The sequence below is a fragment of the Morchella importuna genome, assembly GCF_003444635.1.
Source record: "Morchella importuna strain M04M26 chromosome Unknown Morimp01GS012, whole genome shotgun sequence".
Classification (NCBI taxonomy): Eukaryota; Fungi; Ascomycota; class Pezizomycetes; order Pezizales; family Morchellaceae; genus Morchella; species Morchella importuna.
In genome coordinates this window covers 659,442-683,115 of record NW_025763409.1, presented here as the reverse complement: position 1 = coordinate 683,115, position 23,674 = coordinate 659,442, and the positions used below count along the sequence as shown (strand labels likewise).

General features: G+C 46.4%; 1 protein-coding gene across 1 annotated transcript; it reads left to right on the top strand.

The window, feature by feature from the left end:
* Window positions 1–9,928: 9,928 nt before the first annotated feature.
* On the top strand, window positions 9,929–10,666 carry LAJ45_04837 (uncharacterized protein; the record flags this gene model as incomplete). The annotated part of the gene is made up of 4 exons (XM_046114413.1): window positions 9,929–10,166; window positions 10,247–10,354; window positions 10,514–10,537; window positions 10,620–10,666. 4 exons carry the CDS (start codon window positions 9,929–9,931, stop codon window positions 10,664–10,666), a joined length of 417 nt encoding a protein of 138 aa, XP_045972439.1.
* Window positions 10,667–23,674: the final 13,008 nt, after the last annotated feature.

The following is a 23,674-nucleotide window of genomic DNA, read 5'->3' as shown; positions in this document are numbered from 1 at the left end:
TGTAGTGTAGTGTAGTGTAGGGGGAAGCCGAGGGTGGCTGAGGGGCCCGAGATACATAGAGAGAGGGAGGTTTGGGAGGCGGGGGGGGTATTTGATGGTGTGTTTTAATTGTTGGACTGTGTGTGGGTAATCAATTGCATTGAATTCATGGAGCGATTTCGTCTTCTGTGGTGTTGATGATTCGGTTATAAGAGTTGAGATGTGAAGATTATATTGAGTTCAATAAGACCCAAACTGCAGGAGTACTCGATACGAGGTTGTGAATCAAGAACAGGACGCAGGTTCTTGTATACTAAGTGGTCTGTAATTATACTAGAATACCCATGTAGCGGTAATAAGCTAACACTCCCGGCACCTACTCCAGGCTTGACGATTCAAGGTCCTATGTAGCTTGGCAAAATAGATATACCAGTCAGCAAATATGCCAGCTCTGCCAAGTCCGAAACAAAGTGAGAGTGCCTGGAGAATGATTTACTGCTTTATACCGGGTGCCCTGCCAAGCTGAGCGTAAGGTTCGAAATCATGGGTAGTAAATAGGGAAGGTAATGTCTTCGTCGATGGAGCCTGCTTCTGTGGTGATTTGATTTGGAGCTGAGACAGCGGCGTGTGCTTTAATCATCTTGCTCCTCGTGGGGATGTGGGTCCAAATGCGTTTTAGTTTCGCCACTGGAGGGGGCGGGAGACAGGGCTATGGGGACACCTTGGGGGTCATCTTTATATAGTCGGGTTGTGGGGTAGGTTTATAGCTACGTGTGTTCGCCGATGACTGAGAAGCCAGACTCCCTTCCCTTCCTTTTGCGCAACTGCGTGTGTGCGAGCGGGGGTATTGGTGTGTCTTTGTTTAGCTTTGAACGATTGTAGAAGGCCTAGGTGAGACGAGGTTGGATGAACATGTGTGGCCGGTGATGTGCCGTTAATTGGAGGTCTTTTGTTTCGGTAGGCTCGTTTCTGCTGGAGTGGTGTTGCGAGGAGTTCGCTGTGCTGGTGTTGCTGCTGTTGGGGGTAAGAGAGGGGGCGAGGGGAACAGGAGGTCCCGGATGGGTTGCTGTAGCCTTCTTGTGGCGGGTGGGAGCAGTTGTGGTGTTGGGCGGGTGTTAAAGGAGTTGAGTGGTTACGGGGGTGCGTCATAGGGTGTCACTCGTTTGGCTTGGCGGGCGTGAGGTGTTCCTATGGGGTGGACTGGATGTGCGGTGCTTGTTGTTTGGGGGGGGGGGAGGGGGGGAGGGAGGGAGTGGTGTTGGTTCTAATGGGACTTGAGGTCACGATGGGTTGGCGGTACAGGGGCGCTGGAGGTACTAGCTGGAGGTGATGTGGTAATGTTGAGGTTTTGTGGTACGGTGGGTACGTTTGTGTGTACGAATAGCAGGCGTGCCGCGAGTCCTGTGCGTGAGTGAGGTCTCGGGAAGCTATGCACTAGCAGGATTTGGGCAGGATAGCGACTGAACTCAAGGAAGCCAAAATAGTAAGTCAATACTCGTTCATCATTGGATTGCGAAGGTGGAATGGTGAAAATTCTATAGGGATGTACTGTACGGACTGCACTAAGCCAGTCTGATACAGTGTTCCCAAAAGGTGAGAAATACATCAGTAAAAAAAATGGGTTGTGCTAAGACGAATCAGGGTACCGAGATGATCAAATTCGACTGCCATGCCCTGAACTTCATCTTTTGCTTGCAATACCTCCTCACCCTGCTATCAAAATATGACAAGTAGATTTTTGTTGATTGGGAAAAATCATAAATTTGATATCTAATGTTTTAATAACAAGTAGGCATACAAAATATAGTATCTCGTCTTTTGTGGCCTAACCGCTTGGCAAAACATGAGACACCGACTCGGATGCGATTATATAATATTTTGCCAAAGTCCTGATGGCAGTCCTAACTTTGTTAGCGAATGTTTTTAGATTTGACAGCTCGATGATACCAACCTGTTTACCTAAACCTACTTGCTGCCTACATTCCTACCTACCAACCTTCCTCTCAACATATACCTCGATAGCTATATCTTACCAGTATCAAGGACTATAAACATTAACCTACCTCTGTATTTTGAATCCTATACTGACACTGCTATAGACTCGTAAACAGTACTAAACCAACATGACATGAAATCAGCATCGAATAGATTCGCCAACTGACACCAACTTGAAATCAGAACCAAATCTATTACCAAATCGTCGACTAATTGTAGCAGATTGCAACAAATGCAGACACAAATCAATATGTAAATTCATGTTTGATAGTGTAATCCACACTAAATCGTGAACTAACTGCACTAAATCGACACACATATCTACACTCAAATCGATTACTGATGGCGCATTAAATCAATATCAAATGGGCTCTTAATAGTTAGGTGATAAGGTAGGCCGGCAAATACTAGTATGCAGTCAGACTCAGGTTTGGGTAGGCATGATTCAGTATGCAGGCAGTTACGTAGTCAGTGTTTTGAGTTTGTTACTAGCACGCGGGCAGATATACAGATATAATTAGGTGGACAGATAAATCAATCTTATAAGTATATAGATATACCGGTATGTAATGTGTTATTTAAAGTTTTTGATTGGCTAGGTTTGAGAAATTGGTGATTAGGATTGCTTTTTTTGAGTTGCTAACACATTGATTTTTTTTTGATCATATATTTTCGTAAGTAGACTTGTTTTAAGCAATATCAGACTGTTCTCTCACTTATATATAGTGCAATCTTTTCACTTATGTTCCGATAGCTTTAATATCTATTCCTTAATGTATTCTCTTTCCTTGCCTCATAATGCTCTTCTGTAGTCTTTCTTTTCCTACCCTTACTTGACGATTTCTGACCTTGCAGCCTCTCTACTCATTTTGCTGTATCACATACGGTTGACAAAGGTATCCCAAGAGTTGCAGAAATCGCACAAATTAGAACATTTGCTTATCGCATACATGCTAATTCAAGTTCGTCTTTCTGGAAAGCAGTAACAGTGTTTTCTGGGTACAGACTTCATCGATAGTTTTGAGCCACATTGAATTTGATGGTGGGTGTCGCGTTAGGTGTTCTTGCATCACGTTGCGAGATCTCATTGCGTGTGCTAAATTTTGTCAACTCGCAAACCATATGTTCCAGCTATGGTCCAGAAACATGCATATTTATGAGGCTAATTTTCATTATCAGTACCCCTATAGTAATTAATTGGTAACAATAATATATAAGTACTCGGGTTAACTATTACCTTGCACAATTAATACAATTAATACAGAAGAAGGTGCCATTGGAATACAGTCAAGCTCAATGTCATCGTCCTCAACTCTCACACAATAGTTCCACCATATTTGAGAAATACTACAGTGCTTCAAACGGTGCTCGAAAAGGTGTTCAAAAGCTGTTCGGGTAGGTACTCAAAAGCAGTTCGGGGAGGTGCTCGAAGAGGTGCTCGATTTGATGCCTGTTAGGTGTCAATTTAGCGCTCGATTTAGGGCCCGATTTGGAGCCTGTAAGCTGTCATTGTAGAGTCAAAATAGGTGTCAATTTAGTGGTAGATTTAGCGACTGTGAGGTGTCAATTTGATGCCTGCTAAATGTCGATTTGAAGTCTAAATAGGTGTCTAATAGGTGCCTCCTAAGCGTCGATTGGGGTTTCGATTTGGGCGTCGATTTAGGCGTGAATTAGGTATCGAATCAGGAGTCTATATGGACTTTAGCATAGTTGTCAATATGGAGGCAGGTAGGAGGGGCGGATGTGGTGGTATAGGTGGAGGTCGAGGTAGAGATGGAGGTAGAGGTATTGGTGGAGTAGATGTAGAGGTGGAGGTAGTGGTAGTTGTGGAAGTAGAGGTAGAAGTAGAGGTGGAGGTGGAGGTGGAGGCGATTTGGAGGTCCCCACCTAACGATTCCACGCGCTAGTTATCAGTGAGCCTAGCGTACATATAATATATTACATTTCGAAGACAACCTGTCACATCTGGATGAGACTAGCTCATTTCATTGTCTTTACCGACCAACGCCCGGAAACCACTTCAAGTTGTATAAAGTATACCTGTAGAAAATAACAAAGAGAAAGCTAGACTGAGATCCTGCCTTTGGTTTGTGACACAATTGCTAAAGAGCATTTTGAGAGGTTATTGAGGTCTATATGTGATACAGTGGCAGCGCTTATTAAATAAATGGGTCAGTATACAAAGTACCAATCTGTATTTAATTATACATATTTTCGTATTTCTCTATAATCAATGATTATGGACGTTATCGATCACCATGTTCACTATTATCGTCTTCAAAATAGTAAGCCTGACAACGCCGGTAACGGCGCTATTACACGAAGGCATTAACATGACCTTACTAATCAATAACAAACACTTCATTGTAAGAGTTTTACCGAATATCAGCGACCACTCATTGAGTAGTACTTATGGGTGGGACGGAGAATATATATGTTGAAGAAGATCCTGACCTTCTCCCGTCGGGCCAACTCCGTTTGTTTAAAACATGGATTTTCATGTAGGTGGCATCGAGCGCAGTTCTGCTTCATTCACCAAGACACAATGCCGGCTGAGGGAGCACTCTATCCATCAACTTGCACAGGAACGATAACTTGGCTAATGGAGTCAGCTTCGTGAATGGCTATTAGATTCAACAAGATATCATTGAAATCTATGATAAATTGAGATCATCGGAAATGAGAATCCTAGTTCAGTTCGGTAAAGAATAATCTCTCTTGATTCCATTGGCATGCAGTCAACACACAATAAAGCTGGGGACTCGGAGTTTGAGATATAGCAGACAACAATGTATGTGAAGCCACACATCTTTCATGATCTCTCTTATTACATTGTTTCCTCCGCAAACAATTCATAACTATATAATAGGGGCTGATTGACCTTACCCAGCTCATTTACTTTGGTACTTGGTGAATAGGGTCAGACTTGGTTAGCTGGTTAATCCGTCCAACTTTAATATATACTTGGTGAACGGGTTGTTCCCTCCAACAACTTGGTGAATAGGAGGCTCCGTTGACCAGCGGTATGTCTGGGTGAGCAGAACCGAACAGCCCGTACGAAGCTTGACCCGTTTTACTTCCGTCCGTTCCTATATTGATCAGGACAGTTTCTGTTTCAATATGTATATTCGATAGCCCGAGACTCCGCCCCCCGCGTAGATTAACAAAAGCCTATGTAGACTTTGACGTCTTTGAGCAGCATGTCGTGTATACGTAAGGTAAATCACAGCTGGTCACAACTCTACTCGAGAATTAGACGCCTTGTGGCGGAGACTATTGTTTTGAATAATGAGGTACCAATTGGTAAAGAGAGAGGAAGCCGAGACTAATCATGTTTGTTGTTACGTATGCATGCAGCTAGTTGCATCGTCAACAGAGAACATACATGCATATCTTCGTTTCTACGACATTTATTTCTCAGATCGTGCGGTACATGAATGTTATGCTAGTCATCATACTACCGTGAGGAGAGGATGGGAGATACTTTACTATATTATTATTCCTTCTCATACCCTCTCAGAGTTCCATTTGATACCTCTCTTCTTCTTCTTTGTGCTGGATCTCTCCGTATGAATAAGGGAATAAGCTTCTTCATATACGAACAATCTTGACAAAAATAACAAGCTGTTTCGATGCATATCGTTGGTTTCACCATACCTAGGGCGATCAGAACACGCACGAGGATAACCATTTAGCGCCCGTATAGGCCTGTATTGCATTAGAAGTTGAAGTCATGCCGCAGGGTCATGAGTCGGAGGTATCAATTCAAGGCGTGAAGACATAATTGAAAGTCCTATTTTCAATTTGTGTGAACCAGTGCATAGCATGTCATGCACATTCAATGGGAATGTAAGCTTAGAATTTGCCGCCTCTAAGTTGTTAGCCAAGGCAAGAAAAGTTCAAACTCATTCAATGAACCACCCACTCCAAAGAATTATAAAAGTGTATCACAACTGTCGGCCCCGCTTCTCTCGTCTCCCAACAAGTACTTAACTTCATTAAAAAACCTACTTTACCTTTCGGTGAACGTCGTACAATCACCCCAGCCATGCACCCCTTCGGTTCCGTCACCCTTATGCTCGCTCTCCTGCTTCTCCCCGCCTCCGCTACTGCCCAATGGGTGAGCCACCCACAAACCGTCTGCTCTTTCGACAACACTGTTCCCATCGCCGATATCGAACCATTTCTCTCACAGTATGACTTCTATATCGACTGCTACGCTAAACGCCACAGCCTGCCATCCACTGGCAAGGCCTGCACTAAGATCTGGACCAACGGCAAGCAGCCCAACCTTAAGATCGCTATCCGCGTCTGCCCCAAGAAACCAAGGACCCGCTGATCTGGAGCGATGGCGTCGGATATGGCTGCCTGGAGGTTGCGAACACAGTCAGGAAATTGATGGCCGAGTGTGGGAGGGATGGCAGGGTCGGTGGGAGGGCGAACCTTGGCCCATGGGGGCGGGGCTATGTCGAGGTTAGGAAGAAGGATTGGGTGATGGCGTTCCTCGATCTTTTTGTTTAGTCGAAAATAAACGTGTCCGATTGTTTCTCCTAATCTTCTCTTGAGCCATGAAGTGATACTTTGAAAGTGATGATTGCTACTGTTGTCACCTCTCCCTCATGACGTAAGCATTATATGAGCGAAGGAACAGCGAAATAGCTCTTAAAAGTCCCAACAGTGATCAAGGTGGTGACTCTTTCTAAGTGCGGTCAACGCGTACCCTGTTTGAGGACTGGGGGCCTGAGATATATTGGGTAGGATAGTCCTTCCGAATGTTTCCATCAAAGACTAAAAGCAGAATGTGTTGCTGTCTGAGCGAGTTCCCAAAGGAAACTAGGACCAAAACCAATAATCTGATCTACCACTCTGTAAACCTTCGAAGCTAGTCTATACAACAGACTACCCATAAGCCGACAGCTTTACTAGAGTCTTCATCACCCGCGAGATCGCTTACATATCCCCTGTACCATCCACAAAAGCGCTGAGCGAATGATGAAGAGTAAGATAAGGTCGGAACGCATACCATGACGCATAGTGAAACCAGGTGCCCTGTCTCGTCGATAGAGCCTTTCGCCATATCTCCCTGTAATATACGAGCAACAGTCCATCGAGAACAGCGGCGGTGCGCTCAGCACGAGGTATAAGAGTTGTCAGGGTCCGGTTGGAGCTCCAGGGATTTTAAAACCTTCCCTCACTGGCCATGGGGGCATCTCTTAATGATTCTTAAGCGGGCGTAGATAACGTCAGCAGTCTAGATATCGAGATCAGGTTAGCAGCGTAATAAACTATAGTCGTTATAATGTCTTTGTTTTATATCGCATCAATGGAGTCGCTACACATTTGGTTGTAGAACAGCTCACTCGCAAATTGGGCGTTGCCTAGCGATCAACAGGTAGTGTGGTTGATAAGCCTCATCGAGCCGAGCCGGCATATAAGCTCGAGCGGGCTCGGCTCTTGGGGAGTAGAGGCCCACAGGGCTCGAGCTTTGATGCCAAGCTCGTAAACTTGCTGAATCACGAGTCGGTGGTTAATGATACAAAAAACAGGTTATCCTGGCATCAGGTGTAGTAAAGTGGCGGTTATAAGCTTCGTTTCATGGGGTAGTACCGTGGAGAAGGATCTATTATTTTTGTAGGCATTCTAGTGGGTACAAATCCCCTTTTTGCTTTCTTTGTGGCCTCTAGAGCCTAGTTCAGAGCGAATAAGCTGAACTTGAAATCAAGCTCGAGTCTAAACTCGAGCCTTGGAGAAAATGGCTCAAGGCGGCCTAGCCTCGCTGGAGGGTGAGCCTCCCTTGGCTCGAGTATTGTGGTTCTCAAGCCGGACTGGTTCGAGCTTTCACCTTGAACCGTTGTCTGAAGCCTGTATGAGCCCGGTCCCTCACAAGCCGGGCTAGCTCGAGTCCAAATGTGGGCTCAATCTGAGCCGGTTCTTGAAAACAATAGAGGATTCTGGTAGCAATTGGATGGTATTAGAACAGGCCGTGAGGTTACACAGTGCTCATATCTACTTGTATATTCGGGAGCGTTGGTGTATTTTAGAGGATCTATCTAAGAACGCAATCCACGTGACCTTTGTTCAATCGTCACCAAAAACAAACCCAGCCAACGACCGCGGACCGCCACCCGACGCACGCCCAAACCCCCGGCCAAAGCAGGCCTTGCGGCACGAGACAACTATATATATGTATTTCTAGATTATCAGTCATGTCATCGTCATTTTATATCCTTTGGCTCGAGCCGGGCTCAAGCCCTCCAGCCTTTTATGAAGAACCCGAGCCCAAGAACTAATATCACGAGCAGTCTCAATTGGGACATATCAGGATTTGGGCTCGAGCCGGCTCGTGGACCACACTACCAACAGGCCGAATCACTCTGATGAGGACGGATATGTGGCCAGTTTCATGAATATTTGATTGCTTGTCTGATCATGGTCGAATAATTGTAAAGTGAACAGTTGAAGGAGTGATGGCTGATTGCGCGTTATCCCTAGTTCCGAGTACTCACGGTAGGGTTTCCAATGGGCCCCGTCTTATATGGGCTTGCCCGGGCACTTATTGGGCTGGGCTGGGCTGGCCCTCACTTACGATAACTGGGCCAGACCTGGACTATGTCCCCTGGGCCTGGGCAGGAAAACTGGCATCTTTCGAACACAAAAATCCATTTTTGTGGATGGTAAAAATTAAAGTTGCTGAGAAAGGTTGGACTGCATCTATTTTAATGCTATTTGAATTCATATCCCCTATAGATGGGCTACTTGGGCCGCCTGGGCGTTTGTTAAATGGGCTGGGCTGGGCTGGGCCACGCCTTTTATAGGTTGAGCTAGGCCGGGCCGGGGTGTTTTCCGGCCTGGGTAAGCCCATTGGAAGGCCTGACTCACGGCGCCTATATTTTGGACCGGCCGAGGGTCTATGGCGAGTGGCATGACCCAGCAGCTTTTAACAGCTCACCTATTTCTAGTCTTTAGATCAATTGCCTTTTTTGACTGGGCGCTTTGGCCCTGCAGCACAAGTAGTTATACCTGAGCATTTGAAGCGGGTGAACTGGTGGTCTGACATTAGCAGTGACAAACCGACGAATAAATACTAGTATATATATGAAGGGCATTAGTAGTTAGAAATCAGTGCTGCGCTCAATGAGTAAACCGTAAGTAGCACCCTGATTCCAGTCTGTGGGCTAATGATGACTAGAATAGTAGTGATACGCGAGAATTATCAGTCTTAGGCTTGAGGGTCCCGAAGAAATTACACCTAATATGTGGTAAGATCAGGTGTCCGAGTTTCCTTTGTGAACAATCGCAGCGCCACGCGTCACGCTAGACAAGTGTTCCGAACGGTCCCGGGAGGATTGTAGAGCGCTGTCCAGGGCATTAATGGCTTGCAAGACCGGACGGACGGCAGACAGCGGTCCGTCCAGTCCGTCGATTGTAACAACTGCAGATGACTGCAGGGACCTGTAGGGCCCCGCAGAACACCGTCTACTTAGTGTAGGACTGCAGTCGACGGCGGTGGACTGTGGGTGACGCCAGTAACGCCCAGGACTGCAGTTGACAGCGGTTGGCTGCAAGTGACGACAGTCAACGCCCAGGACTCCGGTTGACAGCGGTTGATTGAAGGTGACTATAGTTGACGGAATATTACTACATATGACTGCATATTGAGTACAGAAATGTCATAATCTAGGTCATGAGCTATGGTTCGAGATTGAGTGCTTGAACTGCTAATGGCAGTGATAAAATCGAAGTACTCAGAGTACAACAATGGTTCTCTATAAAACCAGCCAGATCTGACGCGTATAGGTAGTTAAATCTTTTCTCAGAATATTTATACGATTCCCTATCATTTCCTCATGTCTCAATACTTAGATACTATCTATGTTCGTCCAGGTGGACAGGCATCCAACAGTCCTATTCTTCCCGACCCGCTACCTTCTTCACCCCAATCTTTAACGGCCAGATGGAGGCGACTAATAACATCCTTGATTCAATGAGCTTCAGTATAGGCGCGGAAATAGCATTCACTGACGAGCAGAGTGATTCAGTTATTGACTTTCCGTCCTCCAGTGGTCATCAATCCAGCCGCATTCCACCTATACTTCAACAAAGAGTCAAGAAAAGAAAGAGTTGGGTCTTTCTTCCTGAGCATGGCACTGAGTACACCCAAGGTGGGCGAATCTACTGGCGTTGTGCACGCTGTAGGTACTCTCTATCCTCTTTCTTGATAGACCTATCACTTCAGCCAGTGAATCATGTTACTGACTTGTATGCCCCATAGGTCCACAACGCGGTATTAAGGCTGTTACTTTTGCCGACTCTTCCACAAAGAACATGCTAGACCACTTGAGCATTGTCTATGAGCTTGACAAAAATGGCCCCTATTGCTGTACGGGCAGAAGGAGGCGAGAGCAGAATCAAAGTTGCATTTGGGAATAGGCTACCAAAGGTTTGTTTCAATAGTGATATATTGAAGCAGCTATTGTTACAATGGATTATCACAAACAATATCAGTTTTCGTTAGGTCGAAACTGAATTATTTCGTTAGCTATTGGCGTATTTTTCTGCCTGTGTATGCAGCCCTTATCTTTCCCTCTGTCTTGAGGCTGCGGAATTACTAACTGTTGCCATTCCACATTTTTCGTGGTGTACAGACTGCGTCATATACCTCTATCTCTCGCCTCTTCCCAAAATGCAGTGACACTATAAGGCCCTGAATTTTGAGCGCCTATAATGGTGTTAAAGAGTCTTTGAAGTCTCAATTTAAGTCCATCGATACAGCGGTTCATTTTTCCTTTGACCTTTGAACCTCACCAAATCACCGGACGTTCTTCGGCGTTGTAGGTCATTGGGTGGGTCTGGATGGGATTTTGAGATCAACTGTCCTTGGAATGCAAAGATTCAAGAGCCGTCACACAGGAGAGAATCAGGCGTCACACTTTTGCAGAATCGTTTGCGATTATAACATAATCAGACAGATCGGATACTTCACTCTCGATAACGCAAGCAACAATGATACGACGATGGTATTCATTAAAACCTACTTACAATCGATCAACATTCATTTCGATCATATTGGCTGTCGTCTGAGATGCTTTGGTCACGTCATTAACTTGGTAGTGAAAGCCTTTCTCTTTGGCGATGGTGAAGACTTTTTTAATACCTATATAATGGATATCAGGGACAATCAACTCCAAGTATTATTCCCTCACAGACCTCACTCCCGTACACATGAGTGCGATTGCTCTACATCTGGAAATGAAGCTTGACTACTTTGAGAGCGAGTGGGAGTAGCGGCTAGAATGGATCGAGAACGCTAAGTCTAGCTCTCGTAGGCTTTGGGAGAAGGAGTAGAAGAATCCACTGGAAATAGCTGAGTTGGTGATGGAGTCACGAACGGATGTAGCTGCTGTTGTCGGCACTGGTGCATTTGATGACAATATACCTGGTTGGAAACGAAAGAAAAGGGCTAGGCTGGCGGGCTGCACTCAGGACGAGTTTGAAAGATTTTAACACAGGGATGACGACGATATCAGTGCCAGTCCTCTACAGTACTGGGTGCAGAGAAGGCATGATCCACGTCAAAAAGAGCTAGCCAGAATGGGGATTGAGATACACAGCATTCCCGCCATATCAGCAAGTCTAGAGAGATTATTTAGTAGGTAAGAGCTCAATAACACCTATAGTCCTCCCCTCTCAGGTTTATTATACTGACCTGAAAGGTTCAAAGCTCCTTATATCAGACAGGCGAAACAGATTAGGGGATGACATTATTGAGGCCTCTGAATGTTTGAAATCTTGGGCGGGCGAGGGATTGATATTTTCAGATACAGAATCAGATCTTTATCAAATGGATGTAATGCTTCGTGACCTTGAGACACAAGCTGTGGCAGCGGGTATGGAGGATAGATCAAGGCCTTAGATTAGCTCAAGATTAAATGAATTACATATTGTGCCATAAAGATATTTATCCCCTATCCATACACCGTCGACTACAGTCCTATCTGCAGTCCGCTGTCATTGGATTGCAGTCCATAGGCCGTCATTTTGCTCCCTCCAAGACGGACTGTTATAACATCCGTCAGGTCCCACCTTTCATGACGGACGGACGGGACCGTTCGGAACACTGGGCCGCCGCCGCCGCCGCTAGACTAGGCTAGGCTACGGCACGACGGTTCACCGTATGTAGGGTTAGCCACGTGATCACTTACCCATATCGGGAAGAGTCACGGAACAATGGCCTTCACTGGATGGAGTCATATTGCTTGGTGCTGTAATCAATAAAATCTACCGAACATGTCAATGACCAGGTTCGCGGACGTTCCCCTCAGGGGCGTCAATGGGCCGTGGCGCCACGGGCTGTTTGCTGACGGACCGGGCCTGGCCATAGGTTTCACTTGTTGGGCCAGGCCGGGCAAAGGTCAATATTTGGCCCGCGCTAAATAGGTAGGCCCGGGCTTCAAGGTGTTCATAGAATATTAGCGGTTCGAAGGAGGATTCAAAGACATCTATACATTTTTTACCATCAGAGGCAGCGAAAACTGTAGTATTTGGAGCTTATCTATGTCCAGCCCACGAACACAATAAATCAAGCAAAATGTGAACCAGTTCGCATGGATGAACACCCCTATTTATGGAAGCCCGGGCTGTTTAGCTTGGGCCAGGCTGACCGTATTTATTAGCCCGGGCTGGCCCATTGACGCCCTTGAAATCGAGTTCTCCTGCCATCTTTCGAACAGGGCTGAGCGCTCGTCCAGAGGTGGAATACTCCCTCTTTACTCCAAACGCAACTATAATGCTCATTTAGAAACCTTGAAAGAAAGGAGCCATGATTGCGACTACTGCACGACCCTTATGACTCAGAGTGCAAGTACATTGCCATTTACGCCCAGGCCATGGTCCTAGTTCGATCTCCTACAGGCCTTTGGCGAACTCAATTCCATCAGTAAACATCTGGTACATCACCACATGATGAACAGGTAAAATGAAAAATACGCACACATCGATCTTTACGTAGCGCAAGCCAGAGACATGTACCCATAGCGAGAATATAGTGGTTATCAGACCGAACGGAGTTGCCTTCCCAAGTATACACGCAAATAGTGATAGAAGAAATGAAGGCACCCGGATAAACAAAGTGACCATCTAGGGCAGGTCACATAGTAGAGGAGTGAGACCCACCCGGTTCAAGACATGATGGGTGGTTCGACCATTGGTGAATGGTGACGAATGGGCTAGAGCAAGCCGGGCGTCAAACGTCAGCCCTAAGGATTGGTTGCGGTACTGCCGATGGGGTGAGTTAACCATGAGCAGCGTTTGATTCCTGTCTGTGGGGAGCATTTCACCTCATTGCCCACTGGAGACTTTCAGTCGTAAACTCTGGTGGCTAGGACGCTGCTCCTATTCGGTTGGCGCCCAGGCTGTTGTTGGCCACTGGGGATGGCCTGGTGCCCTATGTTCATGGCAGGGACAAGTTTTGATACTCGCTGGGGAATTAAGCGCGAACAAGACAGTGACCGGGGTGCTGACTATTACCTGACCCAACTCCACGTTGATACCCAGAATGACTAGAAAACATGATCTACTCAACCTCACAGTGGAATAGTACAGCGGTGGGTTATAAATGATGGAACACAGTAGTAACCACTTTTGTAAAACGGTGTCAACATTTGGTGTTTTACTCTCAGGGCGTTCAGTCACTTAGTACCTGTCGCTGTACTTCGACATTATCTGTTTGTACAGTCTCAGTTCCTTGTGTTGTTTAACAAGGCTAACTATGTTCGAGCATTGAATGGCAGCGCAAACTAAAGTTGACGGGGAAACAAAAGGAGATATCGGTACGGGGGGTGAGGAGAGCGCTGCTAAAGAGGGTTACATTAAGTGGGCAGGCAGATTTGAAAGCTACTAAAGTCTCTCGAAATAAGGAAAATATACCCCATGATGCGGAAGTAGAGGTTTATTGTGAGATCTTTCTGGTTGAGCAGCGAGCCATGGGGGTGAAGAAATTTATCATACTACAGAGGTAGATCAAGAAGAACGCGCGGGTATTGCTTCAATATATCGCTATGGAGATGTTTCTTCGTCAATTACTCGTCGATCCAAGCCCTATGATATAAAGTTTGTATGGAAAAGTTTAATCGAAAGCTGACACTTGCTCAAGTTAATCAAAATGGTAGTATTTTAAACATACCAGTTTTTTTTAACCTATCCGCACTTACCACAAAGTGATGATATGCTTATTTGAGTTGGATGTAAGATAAGCATAGCCTGGTTTTAAGTAGCCATATCTAATCTAGGTATGTTTAAGATTTCAGCTGCAGTGGTTATTTTAAATCAAACATGCTAAAGCTTACAATGAACCGGTTTAACATCAACATATCTATGTTCATACATTTCATGGATTGATTGGTTAGTACGTTGGGCGACGAGTAGTTGGATTAGTCAGGAAGGTTCTACAGGTTTCTATGGGTTTCTATCAGTTACAAGGGTATGAATTACAGAGGATTTGTCATTATTGGGATTTCTGAGTCTATTAGGAGGCTTCGCCCTCACTTCATGTACTTTTCCTTTCTTTCTTCTAAACAAAATGTCTCTGATAGTTATTGTGTCTTTGCTCGACAATATTATTGTTTTCTTCTCGATAAGTGACCACCGAATTACTTGGGCCTGTTACTGCCTAAATACTTTACCAACGCCGACTTGGTCCATCCCTATCCTGCGATATAAGTGGCCTACTTATTACCTACACTACACCCTCTGCTCTCGCAGTCTGTACCGAATGGAACATTACTACCAATTCAACACTTTGAGAGTACAGTGGGAGTTTAAGATAAACTGAACAGACAGCGGCAAAATATAAACTTATTTAATATGTGGCTCTGTATATTAGTATACGTGAGATTTTTTTCTTATTTAAATTAGCAACGTTTACAGTAAACTATGCATACAGGATTTGATAATACTAGGAACATATGTAACATAAATGTTAAACTTCAATGCATTTAAAATTTCATAATAGATTTTAAATTTATCATGGTAGTATTCCACTGGTACCTGTGGAAATTTGGTATCATTCGATTAGTTTATACATGTACACTACCATATAATAAATGGTAACAGATTTTCTATTGAGGATTCTAACTGCCTCTCAAGGGGGCAGGTATCGAGGGTTCCGTAGGGTACGGAGTGTGGTGGTAGAAGCTGGCGAATGGGTCTTTAGTAAGGCCCGAGGGACTCTCATCTAGACGAATGTTAGTGGAAGCAGAGGAGTGTCAGCGTGATGGTCTCCTTGTGAGTAAGATATAGTATTGTTTGTAAAGAAATAGACAGCGTACATACAGAAGATATATAGATATTTTATATATTGCATAGAAGTACAGCGCTTATCGCACGCCTACACTACCTTCAAAGACAAAAGAAAAGTATGTACAAACATCGCGCGACATGGTGTAGATGAACGGGAACTAATTGACGAAACAAGTAACAGTACTACAGTAAAATTAAATCCCACAAGCTTCTCCGTCAATCAATATAAAGCCAATTACCTTTATATCCATTCACCATAAACCAGGATTATTACCAATGCCTAAAAGGAAGAACTGCATGAAGGCAAGGTGAAAGACCGCCGAAGCTTCAGGTGCGAAAGCGCAGAAACAGGGGGTCGATGGGTTCCCTGGAAGTCTGCTCGTCAGGCAGTAGGGAGTTAAGGTAGGAGAGGGATGAAGGACAAATATAGATAGGTTAGCGCAAGCCGCAATCTATTGGTGGTCTTTGTAGTAGTGACCTTTGAACTCAATTTCCGTAATAAATAGGTTGGTCGCAATCGTAAGTGCCGACTATGTTTTGATGGAGTGCCACCAGTTGTAGTACCGGGCTGAGTAGGGAGGGGTAAGTGGGGAAGCCCACTCGGTTAAATGGGTTGCCTAGTGCGGGCCGTAAAGCGGGGTAAAGCCCAACGAAGAGACCTCGCTTAGTGAGCAGAACAAATGTTCCATGACCGTAAGGTCGCTAACATCGTGTGTTATCGTAGGCTTTGGCAATGGGTCTACACTGACTTCCTGAGTATTGACTGAGCGCTAATACAACGTAGAGAGGTGTAGCCTCGAAGGGCTGGTTGGGTTTGGTACATTGGCAAAAAACGATATGTCGTCTATGCTACCTGGGCGCCCGAGATGCCCCAGATGCCCCAGATGCCCCAAGACTTTTGCTTACCTGTAGACCGACACTGGGGCGCCCCACGACGAGTGCCCCGTGTCTCTTTGTCAAGTGATGTCGTCGTGACAGGCTTAGACCCAAAGTCACCTACTGGCGTCTCCACACTAGTATCTTTGGCCCAGTTAACGGCTTTCGGTATCAGTTTTTGCTGGCAGAATGACATCACTCGGCAAAAGGTACACCGACTAGGACATGTTTACCCCGTGACTATCATATATATTTGTCTATCTATCTAATTCTATGTACATCATGATATTTGCTAGCGCCCTATCTACCTCCGCGCGCGCTGCCTGCCTACTCCGCACTTGCCTACCTACCCCCATACCGCCTGCTGACCCCCGTACCTGACTGCCTACCCCAGCACCTACTTGCTTCCCTACCGACCTATTAAGAGCTTAATTAATGTTGATTTCTTGCATCGTCAGTCGTCGATCTGAGCGTATATTTGATGCTGATTTAGGGGTCGACTAGGTGCAATTAGTTGACATTCTGGTGTCGTTTTGGGTGTCAATTTGGGCGTCAATTTGCTGTGAATGTGATGCAATCTGCTGTCGATTTGGGGGTCGATTTGCTGCTATTTAGCAGTCTGTAGCGGTGTCAGTACAGGCGTCAAAAATAGAGGTAGGTAGATACGTATCCAGGCATCGCTGCAGGTAGGAGGTAGGCGTCGCTGCTGGTAGGAGGTAGGCTTCACTGCTAGTAGGTAGTAGACTCTGCTGCTGGTAAGGATAGGCTTCACTGCTGCTGGGAGGTAGGCATCGATGCAGGTGGGAGGTAGATGTCGAGGTGGGTGTTGAAGTAGGTGTCGAGAAGAAGGTAGGCAGATAGGGAGTAAGAGGGCAAGTAGGCAGCCAGGCAGGTAGGTAAGCAGGTGGGATGCTCGAGATGTCAAATCTGACATTATTTGTTAGTGAGGACAGGGCTAGCACCAGGACTTAGGCAGATTGGCCACCATGGGTTGCGTTTTGAGAGGCGGTGGGGCATTGAGAGGCGAGATGTCATATTTGGGATGCCTACTAGGCGTTAAAAGACGAGATAACACATTTTGAATGCTTCCTAGGCATCAAAAGATGATGTGTCATATTTTGGTAGCACTGGGACGAGGTTTTGTGAGCAATAGACGAGGTTTTGCGCGCGGAGGATGTGTTTGGACATCTGGACGCGCAGATTAATCCTGGCGAAACCCATTTTTTGCTGATATATTGCATTCGGTGATGTCAACAGTTTCGAGAAAGGGGTGAGAAGAAGGATACAACGTCGTAAGAGGCTTCAACTCAGTAGGAGGGTGTTTCGTTCTGTGCATGAAGGAATTTGAGAAACAAGATGTCGAAATGGAGGGGCCAGGCCGCCCCAGATAGTCAGGCGAGGGACGGAAGATAGTTGGATATATTTTATATTGCTTTGAAGCACAGGACTTATCGCACACCGGCTCTGCCACAAACAAAAGAAAAAGAACATGAGCCAAGGCAAAGACATAAAGTGTCAGATAGAAAAGGTTAAATAGGAGAGGTGAGAAAAAGAGACACAAAGAAAGTCGTAACAGAACTAATCCCCCGCTTCATCATCCAGTTCGTACCAGTGGGGGAGTTGTGTTTTTGTTGCGGATTGGAGTATTAGGTCGATATTTAGGTTTGTAAACATCCAGTTTTCCCATTTGGCTGTGCCTAGAGCTTTCTCAATATGTGTCTGCGGATTTGGGTCCACTTTGAGCATTCAAGGAGAGTGTATTAGGCCGACTCTTCCATCCCACATCGACAAGGTTCTGGTTCAGTATATTCTGCATGTCTGTGTATCCTGATGGATTGACATTGGATTCTGTAGATGATTTTCGCTTTGTATAAAGGGAGTTTTGAGATCTTGGGGTGGGGTTTTAGGTTTCCTGGTTGGGGGCAGTTGAAGGTGGGCCTGATATTCCATTCCTTTAGCATTCGTTTGGTGAGGAGGTTGTTTTGTATCAACCGTTCTCTTCTGTTTCCCAGCTCCTAAAAGCGAAGCATGAGGGATGCGATTACATGGAGTCCTGTTCCTTTGATGTTTGCTGTTTTGGATGGAAAGATGTTTATAAGTGATTCGTTATCTCGGTGGTTGGCTGGGGAGCATAGGATTCTACTGATATATTTTCTGGATTTATAATTAGCGAGCTGTTCGAGTGGTGGGAATGCGGCTTCTTTGAGGAACCTTTCTATTTTGTTCCATCTTGGGAGTCCAGTTTTGGTCTGGATGACTTTGTTTTATAGCGGGGAGAGTGAGCGTATGATAAGATCTGCTCCTGTCCGTCACGTCTTGTATCCCCAAAGGATATTTGGGAGGAGGCCTTGTATGACTAAGTGCTGTATGGATCGGACTTTGGTTCCTGGTGGGTGAGGCAGGTTTTTAATTTTGCTGAGTAGCTATCATGGGGCTATGGGCGATGAGCGATGATGCCAAGGAATACAACCAAGACAAGGACAAAGTGTATATGTATTCAGAGAAATGGACTGTGGGATGGTTCAACCTGATCGAGGATCAAGGTAAACCCTAGGAGGTGACGTAGAACAAAGTTATATTCGTAGTATAAGGTACAGTTAGATATATAAATTATTACTCGACTAGAAACATAGAGCTTATCGGGGGGGTCACAAAGATTTACAAGAACGAACGGACGATATGAAAAGGAAAAGACAAAGAAAAAGTAAATACAAATACCGCGCGACATGGCGTAGATGAACAGAAACTAATCTATGAACAACGTAAGAACACTACAGTAGAATGAAATCCCAAAATCTTCTCCGTCAAACAATATAAAGTCAATCGTCTATATACTCGTTCACCATAAACCAGGATCATTACCAACGCCTTTCTTAAAAGGAAGTACTGCACGAACGCGAGGCGAAAGACCATCAAAGCATCAAGTGCCAAAGCGTAGGGAGGAGGGTGTCGATGGGGTCCCTGGGCGTCTGCTCATCAGGCAGCAAGGAGTTAAGGTAGGAATGACACAAAGCCCATTTGCAGATGAGGTAAGCGTAAGCCTCTACCTGTTGGTGGTCTTTACAGTGGTGACCTTCGAACTCGATTTCCGTAATGGATTGGGTGGGCACAATCGTAAGTGCTGACTGAGTATTGATGGGGTGACCTCGGTGCTTATGCGGGACCGATAGGGTTGGGTCAGCGGAGAGGCCGACTCGGTTAAATTGGTTGCCTAGCTGGGACCGTAAAGCAGGGAAGGCTCAACGAAGGGACCTCACATAAGGTAAAAAGTGAATATTTGGTGACCGTAAGGTCGCTAACACCATGCGTTATCGTAGGCTCCGGCAAAGGGTCTGCGCTGACCTCCAGACTATTGACAGAGTGCCAATACAACATAGTGAGGGGTAGCTTTGAAGGGCTGGTCATTTTGGTGTCGCGTTCGGGGACGCCGATGGGGTTGAAGAAGGGGTGGGAAGAAGGATGCGTCCTGGTAAGATGCTTCAACACGGTAGATAGGGTGGCATTTCGCTCAAGGCCTAAAGCAATTCGAGAATGAGGATGTTGAAACGGGGGGGGATCCCCCGTAACCCAAGTGGTCGGGCTCGGTAAGGTACAGAGTTTGCGTGAAAGGACAGGGAAAGGAAACAAACAAGAAATGGCACGAGACAACACCATTTTATATATCCAAAACCCTTGTCTGATAATGACTGATCCCTTCGCGTAACAGAAAACCCCATTACAAATCCTAATTGCCCTTCGCGTTACCTCCTTTTCCTCTTCCAATATATTGCATACCCGAACTACATAGTTGCCGTTACAGGTTAGGCCCTCCACTAAAGCCTACCTCCTGGTAGGCTTAGGCTTCCGTGGATAACTCTCATGGAATCGATTACAAATACCAGGCGAGTGTTCGAGGTCCAATAGTGGTTGTTAGGACGCCTCGTCATATCCTGTATGTCGTACTAAATATTCGAATCTCCCCCTTCATTTCCTTGCATCAGCAAACCTGTAGCCTTCGCCAGACGCCCGGGGCGCTCAGGGCGCTCAGGGCGCTCGGTAGGTAAACTACCTCTCCAGAGATACCGCCAGTGCTCCTGGCGAGGTCTGGCGCACATTATTCCCCCCAGCGCACACTAGTCCGCACAACGGGCCCCGACACTAAATAATAGCGCCCGGTGTAACTAGGACGTCACTCTACCCGCTAGAGAACGCCAGTTGCACGGTTGGATATCCTGACTGCTCCTGGAGCACTCTTCACTGCTCCAGCGGGCTCTGGGGATAGAATGATTGCCCTGACTCCCCCTGACGTTGCCGGATGGGGTGCTTTGAAATCTGGCTCATGCCCGACGTACCGATTCCTACATGTCGGCGCCCCGTTCTCTCTAGGCATACACCTCTCCGCCGTTCCGGCCTCTGGTATTCACAATTCCCCCATGAGATTACAAAAACATCACTCGCACGACGATCTCTACTGTCTCCAGAGCACTCGCGACTGCACTTTGAGAATTGGTGTATTCAACACCGTGATCCTCCGCCTAATACTAAATACAATACGCCATTTAACACCCTAACTAACCCTAATACAATATACGAATCAGAAGAAATCCCCCACTATCTCCCTTAGCACTCGTGATTGTTCTACACATCCTCCTCCCCCCCCCCTTCGTAATCCCCCGCTACAGGTAATTCCGGCTCTTCTTCTTCCTCCTCCCCCTCCTCTTCGGTGTCAATGCCGCGAAGTCGGGCATTAATCACTTCGTCCTGGGCGCTGTCGGAATCAACCCGACCTCCTGGAGCACTCGTGGGTGTTCTCCGAGCATCTCGGAATGCGGCAAGATCCGCAGCCAGAGCTTCATCGTCCTCGCTAAAACCCTCCTCCGGTATAATCTCAATCGTTACCCCTTTTTTATCTCGTATCTATTAGGGTTAGCATTTAGAATACCACTCGCATTACCGGCATCTAGAAGTATCATACCTTTTCTCGAAGGTTATCTTTGATTACCTCCAAGGTTGCCTCCTGGTTCTGTTTACTTCTCCCCTTCCAAGTGTTGCTCATCCTGTTGAACGTTTCTACTCGTGTTTGGATGTCAGCTTGGCAATCCCGTATAGCCCTAGGAGCATCCGTCATTGCTCCCAAGGCACTCGCCATATCAATGAGGGCATCGGGCCATACTTACTCACAACACTCTCATTCTGCGACTGAAAATTATCAGGCTTCACGTAACTCCCTGTTGACCACGCCCGAATTCCGTGCCAGATCGCCGTCGATATCAGGCAAATAAGGGTAGGGGTTATCCGCTCTAGAAATTCGGGATCCCTAACCCCTCGCATTCTTACCCCATCGAAGTATTTAAAATACAATATATCGATAATTTCCGGAGCCAGGAAGCGCAGTCGGTAGGTCTAGAATCTGTTACCGGCTATCCCGAGTGCTCTCTGGGCATCCACTGGCATCATACCTCGTAATGCTGTTGGGGGCTCAAGAAACGATCATTCTTCAAAAGGTATTCCACTTGAGCCGCCCTCGCCTCAGGCCCCACAAAATCTCCAAGCCCGTATATCGTAGAGTCCGCCAGGCGCCCTTTCACCTCGTGCATCAAGTGGGAACGGACACGGGAGTGCAGACTTCTGACCTATCATTCTCAATTATGCTTCCAGAGCACTCGTAATCCTTTTGGGGGCACTCACCTGTTTAATAACGACCTCATCAAGGTCTACTCTACACCCCACTCGGCGACTAGCAGTTGCCCACATGCTCACTACCAGTACCGAAAGTCTTGCTGCAGGTGGAAAGGGCTCATGTAGAAGAGTATGCTCCCCGATTAACACGCTACACTCCTTCTCAATCCTCTGAGCCTGCACTGACAGCACATTTGCACTCCTAGAGTTAGGGACCACAGACCTCTGAGTCAATTGGCTCGAAGGAATGTCGCCAGTGTTCTCAAAGACGTCGTGAGTGTCTTCCGGAATACTAACCTCGCTTCCCGGAATCAAAATACCCTCGCTTTCCGGCATCGGAGTACTCTCGTCCTCCTCCCTAGATGAGGGAAGGTACTCGATTTCGTAGACTCTTCGCGATCTACCTTGACCGTGAAGTTGGCTTGAAGGAATCTGACGACTGCTCACAGAGTTCTCGCCAATTACCTCACTAGGCGGTGAAGAACGATATGTCCGGTAAGTGGGGGACGACTCCCCGTATCGAGAGCGCATCGAGGAAAAATCAATATGGCGCGTAGAAGAGGTATACTCATGAGCATAAACAGGTGCAGAGGGCCTAGACTGTGAGGGTGTTGGGGGTGCTCTCTGGGATGCCGGGAGTGCTCTCTGGGATGCATTCTGGCTGGGTGCTGAAGTGGGTGCTGCTCTCCCTTGACCTTGTTTACGTATTACTTTCGCGCCCGGTCGAGTTCCCCTCTGAATCGTTAGCCACTAATACTTACATGTTAAAAAGTATCAATGAGCGAGATAGAGTCGAACCTGTACCACGTCCACCGACACGTTGGAAGAAGCAATGACCTCCGCTACCGCGCCAGTTGGTTTCCTCCGAGCATTGCCCAGTGCTCTGGCAGTAGTCGCCTGAACTGTATGAGGTCTCTTTCCGACAGTCTGAGACTTCTGGGTGTAAGATGGGGGGAGGGCTTGAGGTCCATCCTCCGGTTCATCCTCATCCTCCTCAGAGCTCTCGTGGTCATTCTCCGGAGCATCATCATAGTCTGAGTGGCTAGTATCAACAGTTTCTTCCACCTCTGGCGCCTCAATTGCCTCAGGCTCCTCCTGCGCTTCAAAATTATCAGTATGGTCCTCGGGGAGATGAAATTCTACCCTCCTAGGACTGCTCCTCCCAGTGAGGGTTTCGGAGGAACGGAGAAGACCTTTCCGAGTTATTTGAGCGGCGGTGGTCGATTGACTACTCCAAGTGCGGGCTGGCAGTGGAGTCAATGTTCGGTAAGATATTTCAGACTCGTCAGTCAGTAAATCTTCATGTTCTTCAGGTCGTTTTGGGAGTCGTGGGCGCTTTGGGGCAAGAGGTGCTGAACCGGAGGAGCGCTTGGTGGGAGCCATTCTGATGACTGGCAGGAATATCCGCAGTGCTCTAGGAGCACTCGCGATATCTTCGATTAGAAATCAATTCTTGGCGAGAAAATTTGCGCCGCTAATCAAGAAAAATTTGCACCGCTAATCCTCTTACGGCAGGGATCATCCTATGTTACCACAATTTCTGCACTCAACCGCATCATTTATCATCACTCGTTTTACTGCACTTTCTGAAGCGGTACCGAGTGCTCTGAGAGCAATCTAGGAGTTTGATTCGACTTTGAAATAAAAGCAATGCAATTACTACCTGGAATAATCTAATCTAATCTAATCTAATCCTATCCGATATAACCCATCCATTGATATACTCTCGCAAGACAAAGGGAAATCCAAAACACCAAATCGTACCGCACCTCAATAGCTATCGCGAGTGCTCAGGGAGTAATCCTAACAACTATTAAAAGGTTAGTGACAATTCCGCAGGAAGGGAAGTTAGAGATTATACCAAAGGGAA